The sequence below is a fragment of the Ptychodera flava genome, chromosome 22 (assembly GCF_041260155.1).
Source record: "Ptychodera flava strain L36383 chromosome 22, AS_Pfla_20210202, whole genome shotgun sequence".
Classification (NCBI taxonomy): domain Eukaryota; kingdom Metazoa; phylum Hemichordata; class Enteropneusta; family Ptychoderidae; genus Ptychodera; species Ptychodera flava.
Window position 1 is genome coordinate 10908987 of NC_091949.1, and position 17822 is coordinate 10926808.

The window sequence follows — 17822 nt, forward strand, 5'->3', positions numbered from 1 at the left end:
TCGATATATGTGGTCGTCAACATGTTTAATGTTGCCCGTTTCTGTCAAAATGCAGGTATTTTTTCTGTATTATAAGTTGTCAGTTTTACTCTTTGTTTAAAATCATTGGTTGACGAGTAACTTTTGACGCTTCCTTATATAATCATTAGTGTATAGAATGTCATTCCACTTCGATCCTTTGTCTAATGGTTTGATTGGTATCTCACGCACCGTTCTGTATTTCGGAATGTGAAATTCAGATGAATTCGAAGCGGCTATGTGTATCGATGTTCATTTTGGTTTGTGCTCGACGTGTAATGCGACATATTTGTTGACGTGATATGCATATTTTGTTGTCTGTTTCAAACAAAGAATTTTATTTAAAGCGCCTCATTATCATTATATTGTTATGTCAGAGACACATGCAAAACTTGTTTCTTAATAAACCACATTTATCGCTATAAAATGTGATGTCAATTCCTATATCACTAGGAACTTTATTCCCCCATGAAAGTTGGCAAGTAATTAAGTTGGCTAGTTGGCAGAGACCCCCACCAACTTCCCCCTATGGAAGTTGGCAAGTATAGGTTGGCAAGTTTACTGAGGTCGCCGCCAACATTCCGGCATGAAAGTTGGCAAGTAAATTTGCAAGTTCGCACATGCCCCATGCTTTTTCATAGAATGCATGCATGCATAATATTATTTTCCTCTCATTCACATATTTTTCGTGTAACCCCATGTTCGTGTCGACTACATAAACTATCTACCGACATTTGACATTCCATTTACAATGGCTACGTCATCTGAGGTAAGACCTGCAAGCAGTCTCTAGAATTTAGTGTTTCTTTGCTGTCTTTCCCTGAACATTGATCTTTGTTAACTGCTCCCAAGTAGTGCAGTTGATGTTGCATTGTGCGGAGGTTAAACTTGGAGGTAGACTACTTACCGATGTGATTGTAATTGCTATCTTTGCACGTCGATTGCCTGTTTTTATCAGTCTAACAGTGATATGCATGCAGTGTCAGGTGCCGCCAACAGGTAAATTTCATCAACTCCGCAAAATCATCACAAAACATATTTTGAAGGATGGATTTTACTTATTTTAGACCTTGGCCTAACATTTGGAGGGGGAAGTAGAGCTGTTCGTAACTGCCCTCCCACTAGCATACACGGAAAATGTGCCCTCTCACTGAATTTTGATGCTCACTGCCCTCCAGTATCTATGGTTTGCCCGCTCCCCACTCCCCACAACAATTCAAGCTCCCAACTACCCTCTCCCCACCACTGGAATTCCCCATTGCCCACTATGCACCCCAGATCAACACAAAACCGTGCGAGCAGCTAGCAGTATACCTTGAAACATTGCTCCCCTCTAAGTTAGTTCTATCAACCACGGTTTTCCCCTCCCTCTACGTATTTTCCGGTACCCACTGTCAAACATTTTCTCCCCACCCACTGAAAATAATGAAATTTCTTCCCGAACCACAGTAAATATCGATGTTTTCTCCCCGCCTGCTGATTAGTTTTGAAATTTGCCCACCCGCTGAAAAACTTCGCACGAACACCTTTTGGCACGAACAGCTCAGTTGGCGACACCCCAGTGTTTTCTGTGTGTATTCTGTACATAGTCACATAAAATGAAAGTGGTAATCACTTATGAATTTGTTTCTCAGCGATTCTCACCGTATGTGTGCAGAAGATCAGAATCTGTAAAATCTGTTGCAGCTTTCTTTGATTTAAAAGATATCTGAATTTCTCAGAATCTGCCCAACCCAGTATGTTAATTAGTGACTGTAAGCTCAGGGTCATTTGGTCGGAAATTTAAGGTCAGTAATTGTGCACTAGTACCAAACTTGGTTAAAGATCATCAAAAAATGTTTTTATTTGTCATTGTGGAAGCAACTGTTCGTAAATGTGTACTACCCTGAAAAGTTTTAACCCTAATAATACCGTGAAATACATTGGTCTATTTCCTCTTTAAAATTTGACATTCATAAAAGGTCAAAGGTCATAGCCTTTATCTAGTCCAGGGTGTACACTGTTTATTTGACTTTTCCTGTTTAAAATGGAGCACTTCTGTGCATTTCAATGCCATTCTTTGTGTCCATCAGGTGTACATGTAAGTGTTACATGACTGTAATTGTCTTTCTAAGCTGTCCACACAAAGGAGTGAAATTTCTTCTTTTACTATACTCCTTTCAGTATTCATCACATGTATTACAGTCGGTTAAAGGCAATAAGTATACAGGTAGCATTCATGACTTTTGTCAGTAATAAAACAAGTCAGTGCATTGGACATACCGGTAATTAGTAACCAGTCTGTGGTTGATCAGATAGCAATCAATACAATTGTACAGATTGAAGTCTGATTGAAACTGTGTTAATAGACAACTACAATGCGTATGTCGTCAGTTTAATTATTAATTGTACAAAAAGATGTCAGGGGAGAGTGGTTTGAAAGGTCAGAAAACATCCAGACTAACTTATTGCTAAGATTACTGAGTAATTATAGAACTACAGGTGCAGAGTATATAATATCTTAATTCATTATCTTCTGTTTGAAATACATAAAATTGGTTGTTTGAAGATTTTTTTTCTCAACAGTAGAATCTGGTTTAGAATAAAACAGTACATTAAATTTAATTGGTTTATCAGTAATGAAATGCGTGCATTTAGATTTGTTCTACCAGTACTTCAAACTATTTTTAGATTATCAACTGAATTGTTTCCCTTTGTTAACTAGCGACCCTAAAAAGTTTGAATTTTTTAAGACAACTTTTTTTCCATGAGTTAAAATTCGATGTCACTGACTCTTCGTAGGAGCTGTGATGCAATTTTATGTGACAGTACTGTGCCATAGAATTGGAAATGTTAGACACACCTGGCAGTGCTCGTGTTATCTGTGTTTAAGTTTCGGCTTCGTTATGAAATTGAAACCAGGGAGCTGATGCTTCCTGGTAGAAAGTTATTTTCAGTTCCCGAAACTTTCATCGGTAGTATTTAAAGACACATGCCACGCCAAGAAAGACAGAACATCTCATGGTTTCTGGAGAGTTCGCGTTACGAAGCAAACTTACCGCATTGAAAAAAATATAATATTCAGGCCCACTACTTACATCAGAACCCAAATAATCTATCCCATAATGGTGGACAGGAGTGGAGACTTGGATATGTTTTCAGGGAACCAGATGATATTCATATGTGCTGTGCAGTACATATTATGCAGTATTTTGAATACAAATAAAATAAGAATAAGGATTTTATGTTGCCCTACGGGAAAGAGTCATCAGAAATTTATCTATTGGGTATAATCAAATTCCACCATTATGGTTGCTGATTCACACATGAGTTGTTTGCCATGATGTTCACATGAGTTACTGTCATGCTTTTCAGTTCCTCCATACGATATGTTTTTTTTTCACAAAATATATTCAGGAATATAAAATATCTTGAAGTAGATACCATGCACTGTGTCTTATCCACAAATAATCCTTTAAAATGACACTGAAATCTATCAGTGTGTAATGGTAACAAAGGCAACTCGGCATCTGTTAATGTGCTTGTATTCAGTTTTACCGTTTGGAGGTCATGAAATTTTCGTGAAATTGAAATTTGGAATGTTGTGGGGGATGCTTGCTATTTCATCGCCATTCATAGATTCTTTATCCCAAATCATCGAGGGTAGAAACATGCATATGAACATTACAGCTTTAATTTATGATCCAGATGGCCATTTGATATTCCAATTATTGTCTTCCAAAGGTTCACATTATAAATAGTTTTACCAATATGGTTCTGAATATCAGAGATTTGACTTAGTCAGAAAAAATTAATTAGGATATATCAAGATAAGATCAAGGTTATTGAAACATATATTGATAAACAATCTGCAGAGAATTCTGCTTCATGACCTAAGGTAATCAAATAATTTTATAGAATGGGAAAACAGAAAATGTTAACACTGTGATTGTAGTTGGTGGGGTTGTAAACAGAACTGATAATACCAGAATGCGCTATGAATATCAGGGTTAATTTTGTGTGCATAATGTGAACTTGGGAAGAGTAGCAACTGATCTGTATTTTATTGAATTGTCCTTGAAAGGAACCGTGATCATAGACTGAAGGATGAAGGCCATGTTATAAGTAGTGCAATATGCACATCTACCACTGCAAACAATTTCAAATGTCTGACTTTTTCATAAAATCCCTAGTAACCAACATCTCTGGTTTTAACCTGTTCACCATCATGGTTTAAACCAACCCCATTGTTATCAATGATGTGTGCGAATCTCTTTACAGGAAATCCAAGTGAACATGTTAAAAACCTATTTTGTTGCCTTTCAAAATTCACGTAGGACAATGGCCATTTAAGTGACAAATACGGTAATTATGTAACGGTTGAATAAACACATTCCACTTGTAATTCATCAAAAATTCGATAGGTTCCAATTATTTGAGATATTATCATGATGGGAAAAGGTTGCCAGCAAATTCATTTTGGATACAAAGGTACCGGTAGACCACAGAAGAAAGTTTTAGAAAACTATAGAATTTGTAAAACAGCAGGTGTGTGAATCTGGTAAATTAAATTTAAAGTTACTTTTTAATTTTTCACTGAAAGAATGGCTAGCTAGATGTATGCATTATGGAAAACACTGCACTGGACAATCAATGTGGGACGCAGAAGTAATCAAACTATCAATTACCCACAAGTCTCTTTGATTTGTATCAACAGGTATTTTCCTTTGGAAAAAGTTCTACCATGCAGATTTTCAATCAAAATTAGGAAATAAGTTCTCAAACTCTGAAAATTTAAAAAATTCGAGAGTAATATTCATCAATAATATTATTGCCTCAAAAATGCCAAGAAAGTTCGGCAATCTTTTGCAAGCCAGTAATGAAAAAAACTTTGATGGTTGTACCCTGTCAAGAGCATTACTCATAGATTACTGAACTTACTAGTCCGTTAAAAACTAGGTTTATAGTGTCAAAAGTGGATTTTCTGCTTCTGTACAATATTTTGTTGTGTTCTTTACAAAACTTGAAATTCAGGCCGACCTGGTTTCATGTACTACAGATAATAAGTTTCAAATTCATTCTCAAATCCAATATGAAGAACACAAATGCAGATTTTTAAAGTGACAGAAACTGCCTTGACCCTTGGTGGGAATGCCGTTTGCAAGGAACATTTCCTTGATTCTATGGAACATAAGACAATATCTGTTGGCACATCAATTTCATTGCTAGGTAATACAAATTTGAAGTGTTGTTGAAGTCAGAAAACCAAAACCATCACACATTATTTGACGTCATTAATTGATATACATGTAATCACCACGAACCAGGTTTATGTGTATAAGTTTTCAGTCTGTGCAAGACAACTACAAGTAGCACTTTATCTCACATGAGTTTTGAAAAGTGCCGTTTCACATTTCTAAGTTTTGAAAAGTGTCATTTCACATTTCTTTGACTGCATGTTGGTAATCTGTGCATCACATCCTATTCTGGATTTGCCATACTGTCGTGTTTTAGCGGAACACAACATTGATAATGAACCACATAATCGTACTAAAATCCATCGGTGTGTCTCGTGCAAAGTCTACCTCCAATCTTCTTGGTGTTTGTTCTTGAATTCTTCAATGTTTTATAAACTGCAAGGTACATTGCACTTTTTAACTCACTTTTCTGCAATCACAAACGTTTTCATCACAGGGAGAAGGTTCTATCAAACCAAAGGCAGGCTTTAACAGTCAAAATGAGGCTGAAGTTTTGCGGAACGCCATGAAAGGTCTTGGTAAGTCTTGTTTGAATGGTCACGTCCTGTACAACAGCGCCCTCACTATATTGAAGTTTGTGAGGATTGCTATTTCATTTCAGCATGGCATGATCTGATTGAGGAAGTTCATAGTTTCGAAATAGAGAACAGATAGGTTATTACATTTTCCAACTAAATTGATCGAAAAAGTTTCAACTTCCTAAATTTACACACAGATTTCTTGAGAATATTTCCGGAAATATTTCTACTCGAACGTGTATGATGAGAATGGTGTGTGAAAGTATGGTGATAAACTAAAACTTACTCAGTGTGATTGAAAGCTAATTAAAACACTCGTAAACCAGTGCCTCATACAACGTGACAATCCTCTTTTTCATTCCAGGAACCGATGAGCAAACCATTATTCAAGTTGTAACATCATGTAGCAATGAACAGCGACAGCAAATATCAAAAGATTACAAAAGAATGTTTGGCCGGGTAGGTATTGAACCCCCAATAGTGGAACAGAGAGTTCTTAACTTTTGCTCAAACTCTTCCTGAGGAAAGATTAAAGCGTTCTCTATCATGATCTAGTATAAAATGACTGGGTGCGATGCAAATATTTGGAATACAGAAACAGATGCATGTATTCTGTATCGATATCCTTTTCCAAATGATCCATATGGTAATAAGGCCGTACTCAGTGGCTTCCTTCCTTCAAGGAGAGTTCTGATTCTGCTGTAAAATTTAAGCTGTTTTGCTGTGTAGCATGTTTTATAATTCTTGGCCCCGTGTTTTGTAGGAAATTCTTTGTCCGACATAAATCTGTTTATGGTGGCACTGTCAACACAGCTTGTGATTTCACCATGATGTATGTCTATGTTCACCATGATGTATGTCTATGTTCACCATGATGTATGTCTATGTTCACCATGATGTATGTCTGGGTTCACCATGATGTATGTCTGGGTTCACCATGATGTATGTCTATGTTCACCATGATGTATGTCTGTGTTCACCATGATGTATGTCTATGTTCACCAGGATGTATGTCAAGTCACCAGGATGTATGTCTATATTCACCATGATGTATGTCCATGGTCCCTATGATGTATGTCTCACCATGATGTACCGGTATGTCTATGGTCACCATGATGTCTATCTATGTTAACCACGATGTACATGTATGTCTATGGTCACCATGATGTATATCTATGTTCACCACGATATACATGTATGTCTATGGTCACCATGATGTATGTTAACAATGGTGTATGTCCATGGTCACCATGGTGTATGTTTATGTTTAGATATTGGTAGAAGACTTCGAGAGTGAACTGAGTGGTAACTTTAAGAAGATAGTCGTGGCACTGATGCTGTCTGCACCACAATTCGATGCTGCCGAATTGAAAAGAGCAATGAAGGTAACCATTGATATGGTCTTGTTTGGACTTTCCGTCTTTACGTTACTGTCCACAGTTCCTCATCATCAAGTTTTAAATTTCCAAAATAATTGTATTAATTTATGCAAAGTGTATTCATGAGCATTCTTGAATATGCAAATCAAACGATAATGAGTCATTTTGAATGGAGTAATTCCTTTATTTGAAAATCTTGACAGCAATGTAGAAACGCTAACGTGAGGTTTGTAGTTTGCATAAGATGTGTTGCATCATCAGTTCAATGACACAACTCTTTTATTACAATAATTGATAGGTTTGTCTCTTTTAGATTTCATATAGGAACGCAATGCATTCATGATTTCATGGGTTTTTGATTGACAGACTTGTCAGAATTCACACTTACATGGGTTTTTGATTGACAGACTTCTCTGAATTCACACTTACATGAGTTTTTGATTGACAGACTTCTCTGAATTACATGGGTTTTTGATTGACACTGAATTCACACTTACATGGGTTTTTGATTGACACTGAATTCACACTTACATGGTTTTTGATTGACAGACTTTTCTGAATTCACACTTACATGGGTTTTGATTGACAGACTTTTCTGAATTCACACTTACATGGGTTTTTGATTGACAGACTTTTCTGAATTCACACTTACATGGGTTTTTGATTGACAGACTTTTCTGAATTCACACTTACATGGGTTTTTGATTGACAGACTTGTCTGAATTCACACTTACATTGGTTTTTGATTAACAGACTTCTCTGAATTCACACTTACATGGGTTTTCGATTGACAGACTTGTCTGAATTCACACTTACATTGGTTTTTGATTGACAGACTTCTCTGAATTCACACTTACATGGGTTTTTGATTGACAGACTTCTCTGAATTCACACTTACATGGGTTTTTGATTGACAGACTTCTCTGAATTCACACTTACATGGGTTTTTGATTGACAGACTTCTCTGAATTACATGGGTTTTTGATTGACACTGAATTCACACTTACATGGGTTTTTGATTGACAGACTTCTCTGAATCCACACTTACATGGGTTTTTGATTGACAGACTTCTCTGAATTCACACTTACATGGGTTTTTGATTGACAGACTTCTCTGAATTACATGGGTTTTTGATTGACAGACTTCTCTGAATTCACACTTACATGGGTTTTTGATTGTCAGACTTGTCTGAATTCACACTTACATGGGTTTTTGATTAACAGACTTCTCTGAATTACATGGGTTTTGATTGACACTGAATTCACACTTACATGGGTTTTTGATTGACAGACTTCTCTGAATTACATGGGTTTTTGATTGACACTGAATTCACACTTACATGGGTTTTTGATTGACAGACTTCTCTGAATTACATGGGTTTTTGATTGACACTGAATTCACACTTACATGGGTTTTTGATTGACAGGGTCTCGGAACTGATGAAACTGCACTGATTGAAATCATGTGCACCAGAACCAACGCTGAAATACAGGCCATTAAAAAGGGTAAGCCTAATTCACGTGCTGCGAGCCACGATCCGCGTGCCGCGAGCCAAAGTTCAAGATGCACGATTAGCATTGTTAAGCTAGATAAGTACATTTTCCCTCAAATTCACTTTATCGATTCATCTTCACTGTTAAATCACATTTAATAGACGCCTTGTTTGTGCATAAAGTGATGACCTGCGATATGTGTGTTCACGAATTCAACATGTGCTGGCCGGTAAGGGACCGGAAAAAATTATAGGGAGGGAGGGCGAATTTTTCAAAATGATGCTGAGAAAAGTGACGCTCCAAATTGTTATGCCGTCCCTGTACGTCCCATGGTCAACATCAATAATTTTTATTGACAAATATTTACTAGTTCATAATGTGTCGCCTCATCCAACCAAATGTAAAGGCTGTTGCACAAATATACAAGCAAATAAGTTAAATTCAGGTCAAACGTCATCCTGGTTACTTGATATTTTTGCTGTACACCTTCCTCCCATGATGGCCGTCCAGCAAAAATCAGACCTATAGCCATATTGGCTAGGTTAAATGTCATCCTGGTCGCTTGATGTTTTAGCAGAAATCTTAGTTAACATAATCATCTCCGTCCACTAAACTTCAGACCTCTACCTCCATTGGCTAGCATAACATTTATAGATGTGCATAATTAGTGAGGTACAGGATGATTTGAGGGTCGAAGGTCAGTGTCCCATACCAGTCACAGTTCGATAGACACCAGCCACAGCTTAGTTGCAGAGGGGGATAGGGCAGGTCAAAGGTCATAAATTCTCAAAAATAATATTGTAAAAATCTTCTTAATATTATTATGGCTTAAGACCTAGATATTTGAAATATAGCAACCTTACCATATGGTCTACAAAACTAATGTACAGTGTTTACATGGGTCGTAGGGGTCCCTAGCGACCTTTGAGCTCCGACGACTGCCTCCCTTTAAACAAATCCATCAGTGTAAATTTCTGAGGTGCTTAGGGGGCCTATTTCATTTTCAGAGTGAGCAAATTAGGAAAGAAAAAAAATCATTGAAATATGCATGCCAATCTATTTCTTTTTGTTGTTTTGTCTGAAGATTTCTTGTTTACAAAGTGTTTGTCAGTGGAGTCATAGTTTACAAAGTTGTACATGCCAATAAGGTTGATCCCTCAGCATTGTTACACCATGTGCATGACTTTAATGTATAAATTTCAAATCATCATCATATGTTGCAGTTTCAAGTCTGTTCGTATTATAAGGCTTGTCAAGTGTAAATTTATCATGTCAAATTGTTCTTTTTGCAATGCTGTTTTTCTCTGCTTGATTCGTCATTTTCACATGTATTTTATTTTCAGTGCGAGTTTTTATTTTAGCCCTAATGTTTTGTGCTATATTTTCTTTTATTCAATTCATGAAAATCCATTTATGGATGCATTGATGTAGAAAAATAAATGATTTGAAATAGGTTCCATTATTTAAAGTGTGTCTATCATTTCCACTAGATTACGGCAAAGATCTTGAAGATGACTTGAGATCAGATACATCTGGACATTTCAGAAAGTTGATGGTTTCTATGTCAGTAGGAGGCAGAGACGAGAAAGCAGGGGTTGATGTTGCTAAAGCTAAGGATGATGCCAAGGTGAGTTGGTCATCAACTTTCAGTTATTCTGTTTATGCATGTCATGATGTGGCAGAGCCTCCGGGCTGACATTGATGACTAGCGCCAGCAGTGCCAGTATTAAATGTCAATTATTCCTCTGCATTGAATGTATTTTCAGATTTAATTATTTTTTCGGATTTCATCTGCTAGTAGTTAGAGATATTTCAAACCATGTGCGCTTTCCAATGGTCAGCTACAGGTCTTGATCTTAGATTTAACGTTGTTATAGAAATTAAGATCAAGTTCATTAGCACTGGTACTGGGAGAGCCCATCGAATCTCTCCTACCCCATTATCTCAAAGCTTTGTGCTTTCCCATCGGTGCTTCGGAACATCTGTTGTAGTTGGACTGACTCTTCCAGTTTGCCATACCACTTAGATCCAGTTTACATTGTAGGATGAATTATTGGCCACAAAGTCGAATGTCACCTGGGATGACAATTAAGAACTTTAATTGGTGTTTTCCACAGAATTTCAACAGGTTCCCATCCCTTGGCACTCTCCTTATTTCTCTCCATACTTCACGAATGAGGAAGATTGTAAGAAAATTAGACATATAGAACATATAATGGGCCAAAATATTGCCCGCACCACTTCAAAGTGTGCACGTCTACTCTTTTTTCCCCTGTTTTTCATTTGCCCCTATGGAAAAAAGGGAAAAAATGAATCAAATTCCACCAAAATACAAAAATTTAAAAAAACCTGTGTCGCCGCTTTTTTTTGCCACATGTCAATGACCTGAAACAAACCTATTATTTTTTGGACTTATATATGATTCATGTTGGAAATATACTGATCATAGTTGCTTGCTGTCTTCGAAGGGTATAGTGTCTCTAGTCATTTCCAAAGACACAGTTCCCTGCTGTTTTCCAGAGGGGACAGGAACTTATCAACTTCAGTAACCAATTATTTTGCACTTGCTGTAAAAACAACAGACATACCCCAGCACTTTCTAGGCAGTGATTTCAATTATTTCATTTCTGTGTAATTTTCAAGGCATTGTACGATGCCGGCGAGCAGCAACGTGGGACAGATGAATCAAGATTCAACGTCATTCTAGCAACAAGAAGTTTTGAACAGTTGCGTGCGACATTTGATGAGTACGCCAAGATATCCAAGAAAGACATTGAAAAAGCAATTAAGAGTGAGTTTTCTGGAGACATTGAGCAGGGCCTGCTAACCATCGGTAAGTCACTGGTGTGATTTCAAACTCAGTTCATCAAGTTTTGTGAAGTTTGTGGTGATTTAAAGTGAAACAACTTTGTTTTTGTAGAATTTGTTCATTTTACTGAACAAAATGTAGCAAGGAAATTTGCACACAAGATATAACCGTGGCTAGCCTCATACATGAACCCGGTCTTTGCTGTGATGTAAAATAATTCTTTTGTGGTCAAATAGGATCAGACATGTTGCCAAGTGTACTTGTTACCAGTCTCACATCATATCCTTGTAAAAGAATTCATGGGCTGGCTCGAGGAAGAGTTCATGTATTGTACTGAAATATAGTGTTCAAATGAATCAAAAGCAAAACAGATTATGAAAATATCAATCAAGCAAAACTGTGTACAGCAAAAGTGTACGCTTGAACTCACATATATGAAGGTTGAACTTTCCAAGATTGTCAGATGATAGTGATAGCTGGTACTAACGTTCACAGATGTCTCAGGCAGACTTTTTTTGAATCTTTTTCAATTGCCATGGTTTTATCTCAACATTAAACACAGTCAAATCACTGACATGATTAAAATGATTTTTTCTTTCAGTGAAATGCGCGCGCAACAAAGCCGCATACTTTGCAGAGCAACTGTACAAATCCATGAAGGTATTGTAAATAATTTATTTTAATTTGAATAATCTTATAGAAATAACGGGCGACGCGCTGACCATTAACGTTTATTTGTGGGCAAGGGCGAGAGGAAAGCCAAAAATTAACGGGCGAGGCTTGCCGAGCCCGTTAATTTGGCTTTCCTCGAGCCCGCGCCCACAAATAAACGTTAATGGTCAGAGCGGAGTCTGTTATTTCTATTATATTATCAGTGAACCCAAGAAAATCGTCAAAATTTCCGAAAATTTCAGGAGCGAATGACAAGTGGGCCCCAGAAACTGAGCAATACGCGACGCACTGTCACGCGCTGTAAAAAATTGGCAAATCCGGAGATGTTTTCAGAAAAAAGTATCTCAACTTGACCTACAAGTGCTCAATTTTATTTTGTGATTGATTATGATTTATGTTTGAGCTGTAAAGTTACGATACTTTGAGTTGTTAATCTTATTATTCATATTCACGGGCATGTAAACAAACCATTACTGTGTATTTTTGGTCAGTCACGTGGTTCAGCTCGCCCAATCAAAATGCGACGGACAGGGCATGGTAATATAATTTATAATATTATGCAATAGGAGATACTGTAACTGCGAAAGAATACCTTCTAGAAACGCCTCTCAAATTATTTCAAATTATATAATTGTGACTTTCTGTGTACATTGATCAAAACCATCGCACTAGTTTAAACCTCATCCTGCAAAGTTTATGTGTCAACATCAGGTCAAGATGATTAAAACTAGTGAAGCATAACATATATGTCCCATATGGTGCATTTTAACATAGACCCTTGAGAAAAAATGTCTATTTCGAGGGTCTATGATTTTAACAAGAAACTAAACATTTGAATGCCCCTGAAAACAGAGACACTGTAAACATGACTTTGACAGACTAAACCTACTATAACAGATCAAGCCAAGTGGGTGAAAATACGTTTGATTTTGGCTCAATACTGCTTTTCACTAACTTTGCCGACAGAGAAAGTATACTGTCAGACAGGAAAAGGGTTAACCCTTTTATTATCGTGGTTTGGCCTAAATCCATTGTTATCAACGGTGATTACGGTTCTGTTTACCGGAAATGGGGGACGAACAGGTTAACATAATGTATGAATTGTCTGTTGCATAATTTGCATAAAATCATGATACAATGTGTGGGAGTCTATGTAGATTTGTCGGCTTGTCAGGTACGGTTTATGACCAACCAAGGGCTTTGTAACTGTAGGATATGTGTAGACAATCTTCATTAAAGTATTATCTTTACTGACTCAGCTATTTCAACAGTCATATGTGTTTGTTTCATGGTCAATTCTTTGCTCCTTACAGGGACTTGGCACAGATGACGACACTTTGATACGTGTGGTTGTGTCGCGATGTGAAAAGGACATGGAGCAAATCAAACATGAATTCCAAAGAATGTATTCAAAGCCTCTGTCACAGTTCATCGCTGTAAGTACCCATGCGTCAATCAAATAATTCTTTAACAGCTTGTCAGAGCATTCTGTGAAGAACTTTGCATTGTAATTTCAGCCAATCTATGTTGTTGCCATCTTCATTGCCATACCGCAGAGAAAAAAAACTGTATCACTTTGATATTTGTAATGTTCTTTGTAATTATTGAGAACTGTCATTTTGGACAAATTCGAAAATAGCGCAAACAAGAATGTGGTCTACAATCTTGAGCAGGGACCACAAATTTATATTTAGAATTCTAATTTCAAAGCTCAGGGAACATTTGCCATAGATCCATTACACTTTCCAAATGCTCCTTGTAACAATAATTGTATCGGTCACTTTCATGAAATTATACATAACAGAGACAAGAAAACCCAATATTTGACAACAGACAAATTTTCTTTGAAATTATGTGCCAAGCATTTTACAGATTTTTACCCTTTTGAAAGTTTGCAAGTTAACGAATTTTAACAATGACAGGAGGAAAGAGGAAAACCAATACGGGAAATACTGACTTTGTTTTAGAGTAATGATGGCCAGTAAAACAAAGCTAAGAGTTATTTAATCACCGTGTGTATGAAAACACGCAATAACATTGGAAGACCAACAATGGTTCATTCTTTCATACTTAATATCTTACAAACCCTTTATTAAAGCCCCATAATTTGATCCCAGATTTTCATAACGTTTCCTTGTTAAATTTGCTATATATTTTGACGATATGGTGATGTTGTTAATCAATTTTTTTTATCCAAAGTTTTATCAAGATAACCAATTTGCATTGATGTAAAGTTAACAAACAACTTTTGCTTTTAAGGCAGGAACCCACAGACTGAACAGTGTCACTAAATATCTACTGAGACCATGTATCCAAATGACTGTTTTATTTCCAATGACTTGACATTCAAAGCCTGTACTTTTGTTTTTTCTTTATGCAGGATGATACATCTGGTGACTACAAGAAAACTCTCCTCGCTATCGTCGGAAATTAATCACCAAGTGCACATTGAATTAAAGTGATGTAACAGTCATAATTCTTCGATTTTGAAAATCTATTTCAGTGTAATAAATTTTGGGGAAACTTTAATCTAGATGGCAATATAGCTATTTACAAGTTAATTATGCACGATGAAAAAAACTTGATGTAATAACAAGAGATAGGTCAAGTATTATCCATTTCATCTGTTTTAGATAGTCTTTTCTGAAGTGAACTTTCTATGAATGAATTTCCAGCACTTTCAACTTATTGGTTGCTGCTGAATGCAACCACTAGAGGGCACTAAATACAACCACCAGCGGACCGCTTGGCACAAGCATTGAGGCCATTTTTCTATGAAACATGAAATCTAACAAAGATTATCTGAACATATGAACTTTTCTCTCCCAGATATATATGTAGGAGATAGTATTTAAATACATCTTTGCGCACCTATCAATCTCATTTTATATGACAATATTGCCTTTACACACCTGTGCCTACAACATACAACGGAGAAATATCTACTTCATCACTTGGACACACTTCTCTCTGCTGTCTACTCAAAACTATCATGAAATTGTGTCAGCTTTTCTTGAAACATTCCTGTATACTTGATCTTTTCACACCAACCCTTTGAAACATGAGTTTTTGCTGGCTGACAACTCTCACAAAGTTTGACACTACACACACAAGTGCCTGGAGGATATAGTGAAAGAATCATGGCGTGATTTGAACTTTTCTCACCCCAAGAAGCAATTTCGTATTTCGTTTTAATTATCTTTGCAGTTTGTAAAGAGGCTTAAACATTGTTCTTATTTTAATTGCAGATTCTCATATTTTTCAGCAAGAATTTTGAATGTTTTAAGAGCTTACAAAGAAGACCCTGTTGACATAAATTGACTTGAATAAGATTGATTGATTTCAGTAGAATCATGAAGTCTATTAATACTGAAGACATTGCTTTCAACTCTTTTTTTCATCTCCCTGTTCATTCTCATGCATTTAGAAATAAAGCACAGATGGAACTGCTAAAGCACTTGTGTACCATACTGTACTTTTAATATTCCCGACATGCACACAGAAGGACAGTGATCTCTTGGCACATAGGCTTGATTGGACACACGGTAGACAGTGCAATATTACGCTTATATTTGTCAGACTCCGATAATTCCCATTTAATGGGATACAGTCGTCGGAAACGCCTTTAAAGTACGTATGGGACCCATAGGGCCAATGTAAACACGGTATCCAAGGTACGATGGTGATTGATGAAAGTTAAAACATGTCTGTCATAATTCACACCGTATAATTCAAATGTTGCAGCTATGATGGTGAGGTGCATCTAGATATTGTGCACGAAATACATCATTTGCAAACAAGAAACTCGCACAGGCGCAGTTCCGACGACTGTTTCCCTTAAATGTAGCATGCGCCTGAACAGTGAGTGACACAAACCTTTGCTCAAGCATTCCTCAAGCAAACTTTCGATCATTTTCTTTCAAAATCATTGGTTAAAAAATCTTGGGTCACCATGCGAATTATGGAACTAGAGAAACAAATTACCTTAAATTTAATTTCCTGCTATTGAAATTCAAAATGGCTGCCATCCTTATGTTAACTCTATTGGAAAAGAATTATATTTTCAATTTTCACAAAAACATGACGATGAAAAGTTTCATTACTCAGAAGAGCTTCAAGATGAGCCCACACACGAGAGGTAGATCAGAGATATGTAAAACATTGAGTCTCAATATCATGAAAGCCTAGATAATTAGAAGAACAGAGACTAAATAGGTGAGTTCAGGACGCATCCTTCGTCAAGTCTTACAAGGCTTGAGAACTTCGTGATAAAATTTTCAGCTTTGTTCATCATCTTATAGGAGAAACATAATGTATCATCTATCCATTAAGGAAAATAGAATTTTAGTTGCATAACATAGGATTGGAGGATAACTTTAATAGCATCAAGAGTAGCTCAATTTCTTATATTCCAAGCTGCGTATTTTAACAAAGGAAGATAACATCAGGAAGTAAATTGAATTGCGCCACCACTCTAGGGGGAAATTAAAGCGTGACGTTAGGCCTTTGCCTGGGAGGCTAGGCCGTACCTATACGTCTGTTGAGTTTTTATAAATTGGAATTTCACGTTTTGCAACCCCTGTTTTAATAGTTTCAATATCTTTGAATAATTTTGTCCGGCTACTTAGCAAAACATTAGGGTTAATTTCTTTATTTAAAGTGCTGACCTACTTCTTTGGGAACAACAGGACAGTCGTGTCTGCTTCTTTCACCGACACCCCCAGCTTCCAAAAAATCAAAAACAAATCGCGAAAAATTCACAAACAAACCAAGAATGGAAAATACATCAGTAGTTACAGCTGACCAGGTGAACGTCACTCTTTACGGCAACAGAGAAATAGTTTCAAGAGAATGAGGTTATGTCGCCCAAGATCTCCTTGCAATAGCAGATATGAATTACAACGAATGTTGTTCTTCTTAATTGATGTGAACCCTGTCACAAAATAATTTTGACATATAACTCCGATTTGAAAGATGATTATTTTAGTTAGATTATTAATAAGTGATTTCTAGAAAAAATAAAGTTGGTTAAAAGCCCTTGATAACCCGCAGACGACATATCTCTAAATACGTGTTACTAATCCACAATTATTCAACAATTGTAACGTGAGTTTTCAATGTCAAGTAATGAATAATTTTTCACATCGATATTCAATACCTTACATCATTCATTGACAGTTTAATTCAGTGTTGACAGGATGAGATGAAAGTTGTGTGCTTCAGTGAATCGGAATAGGTCAGTTAAGTAAGCGAAGAGACGTCGATTGAGGCTAGACACATTGTGGAACTGTCTTAACGTTTCTAACATATATCAAATATGTGTATCAGTTTCGTGGGAAATAAATAAACACACCGCGTAAGCTAGGACGTCAGAATGTCACACTTTATACACAGCGCGTATCGTCTTGAAGTTCTTCAATTTCCTTGCACCATGTCGCAGTCAATCAGTTTGATAGTTACAGACGGATTGTATATGTGCTTATCTGTAAGGTAAATCATCCTGAATTTAAACTTGATATTCCGAACTCTTGGACAGAGGAATTGAAGACCGCTCCACTGTCTGTTTGCTGAGTTAGACTATGTTAATAAACATGCCAGTATGACAGTAACGGCAAAGGAACTGTCTTAACGTTTCTAACATTTATATCAAATATGTGTATCAGTTTCGTGGGAAATAAACACCTACAAGCATATT

General features: G+C 36.6%; 2 protein-coding genes across 2 annotated transcripts in view; one reads left to right on the forward strand and one right to left on the reverse strand.

Moving 5' to 3' along the window:
* Window positions 1-17822, reverse strand: part of LOC139122663 (uncharacterized) — a 249372-nt gene that overhangs the window by 164435 nt on the left and 67115 nt on the right. The gene's annotated exons all lie outside the window — the stretch shown is intronic.
* LOC139122660 (annexin-B12-like) lies at window positions 681-15581 on the forward strand. Its single transcript, XM_070688261.1, has 10 exons — window positions 681-787; window positions 5692-5773; window positions 6138-6232; window positions 7045-7158; window positions 8580-8658; window positions 10137-10273; window positions 11290-11479; window positions 12057-12115; window positions 13441-13563; window positions 14508-15581. Exons 1-10 carry the CDS (start codon window positions 770-772, stop codon window positions 14559-14561), a joined length of 951 nt encoding a protein of 316 aa, XP_070544362.1. The 5' UTR covers window positions 681-769; the 3' UTR covers window positions 14562-15581.

Bases quoted from the DNA above. Each gene is read 5' to 3' on its own strand.
- LOC139122660 (XM_070688261.1), top strand. The intron at 11,480-12,056 runs GTAAGTCACTGG...TTTTTCTTTCAG, and splicing joins GCAGGGCCTGCTAACCATCG to TGAAATGCGCGCGCAACAAA. The intron at 13,564-14,507 runs GTAAGTACCCAT...TTCTTTATGCAG, and splicing joins CTCTGTCACAGTTCATCGCT to GATGATACATCTGGTGACTA.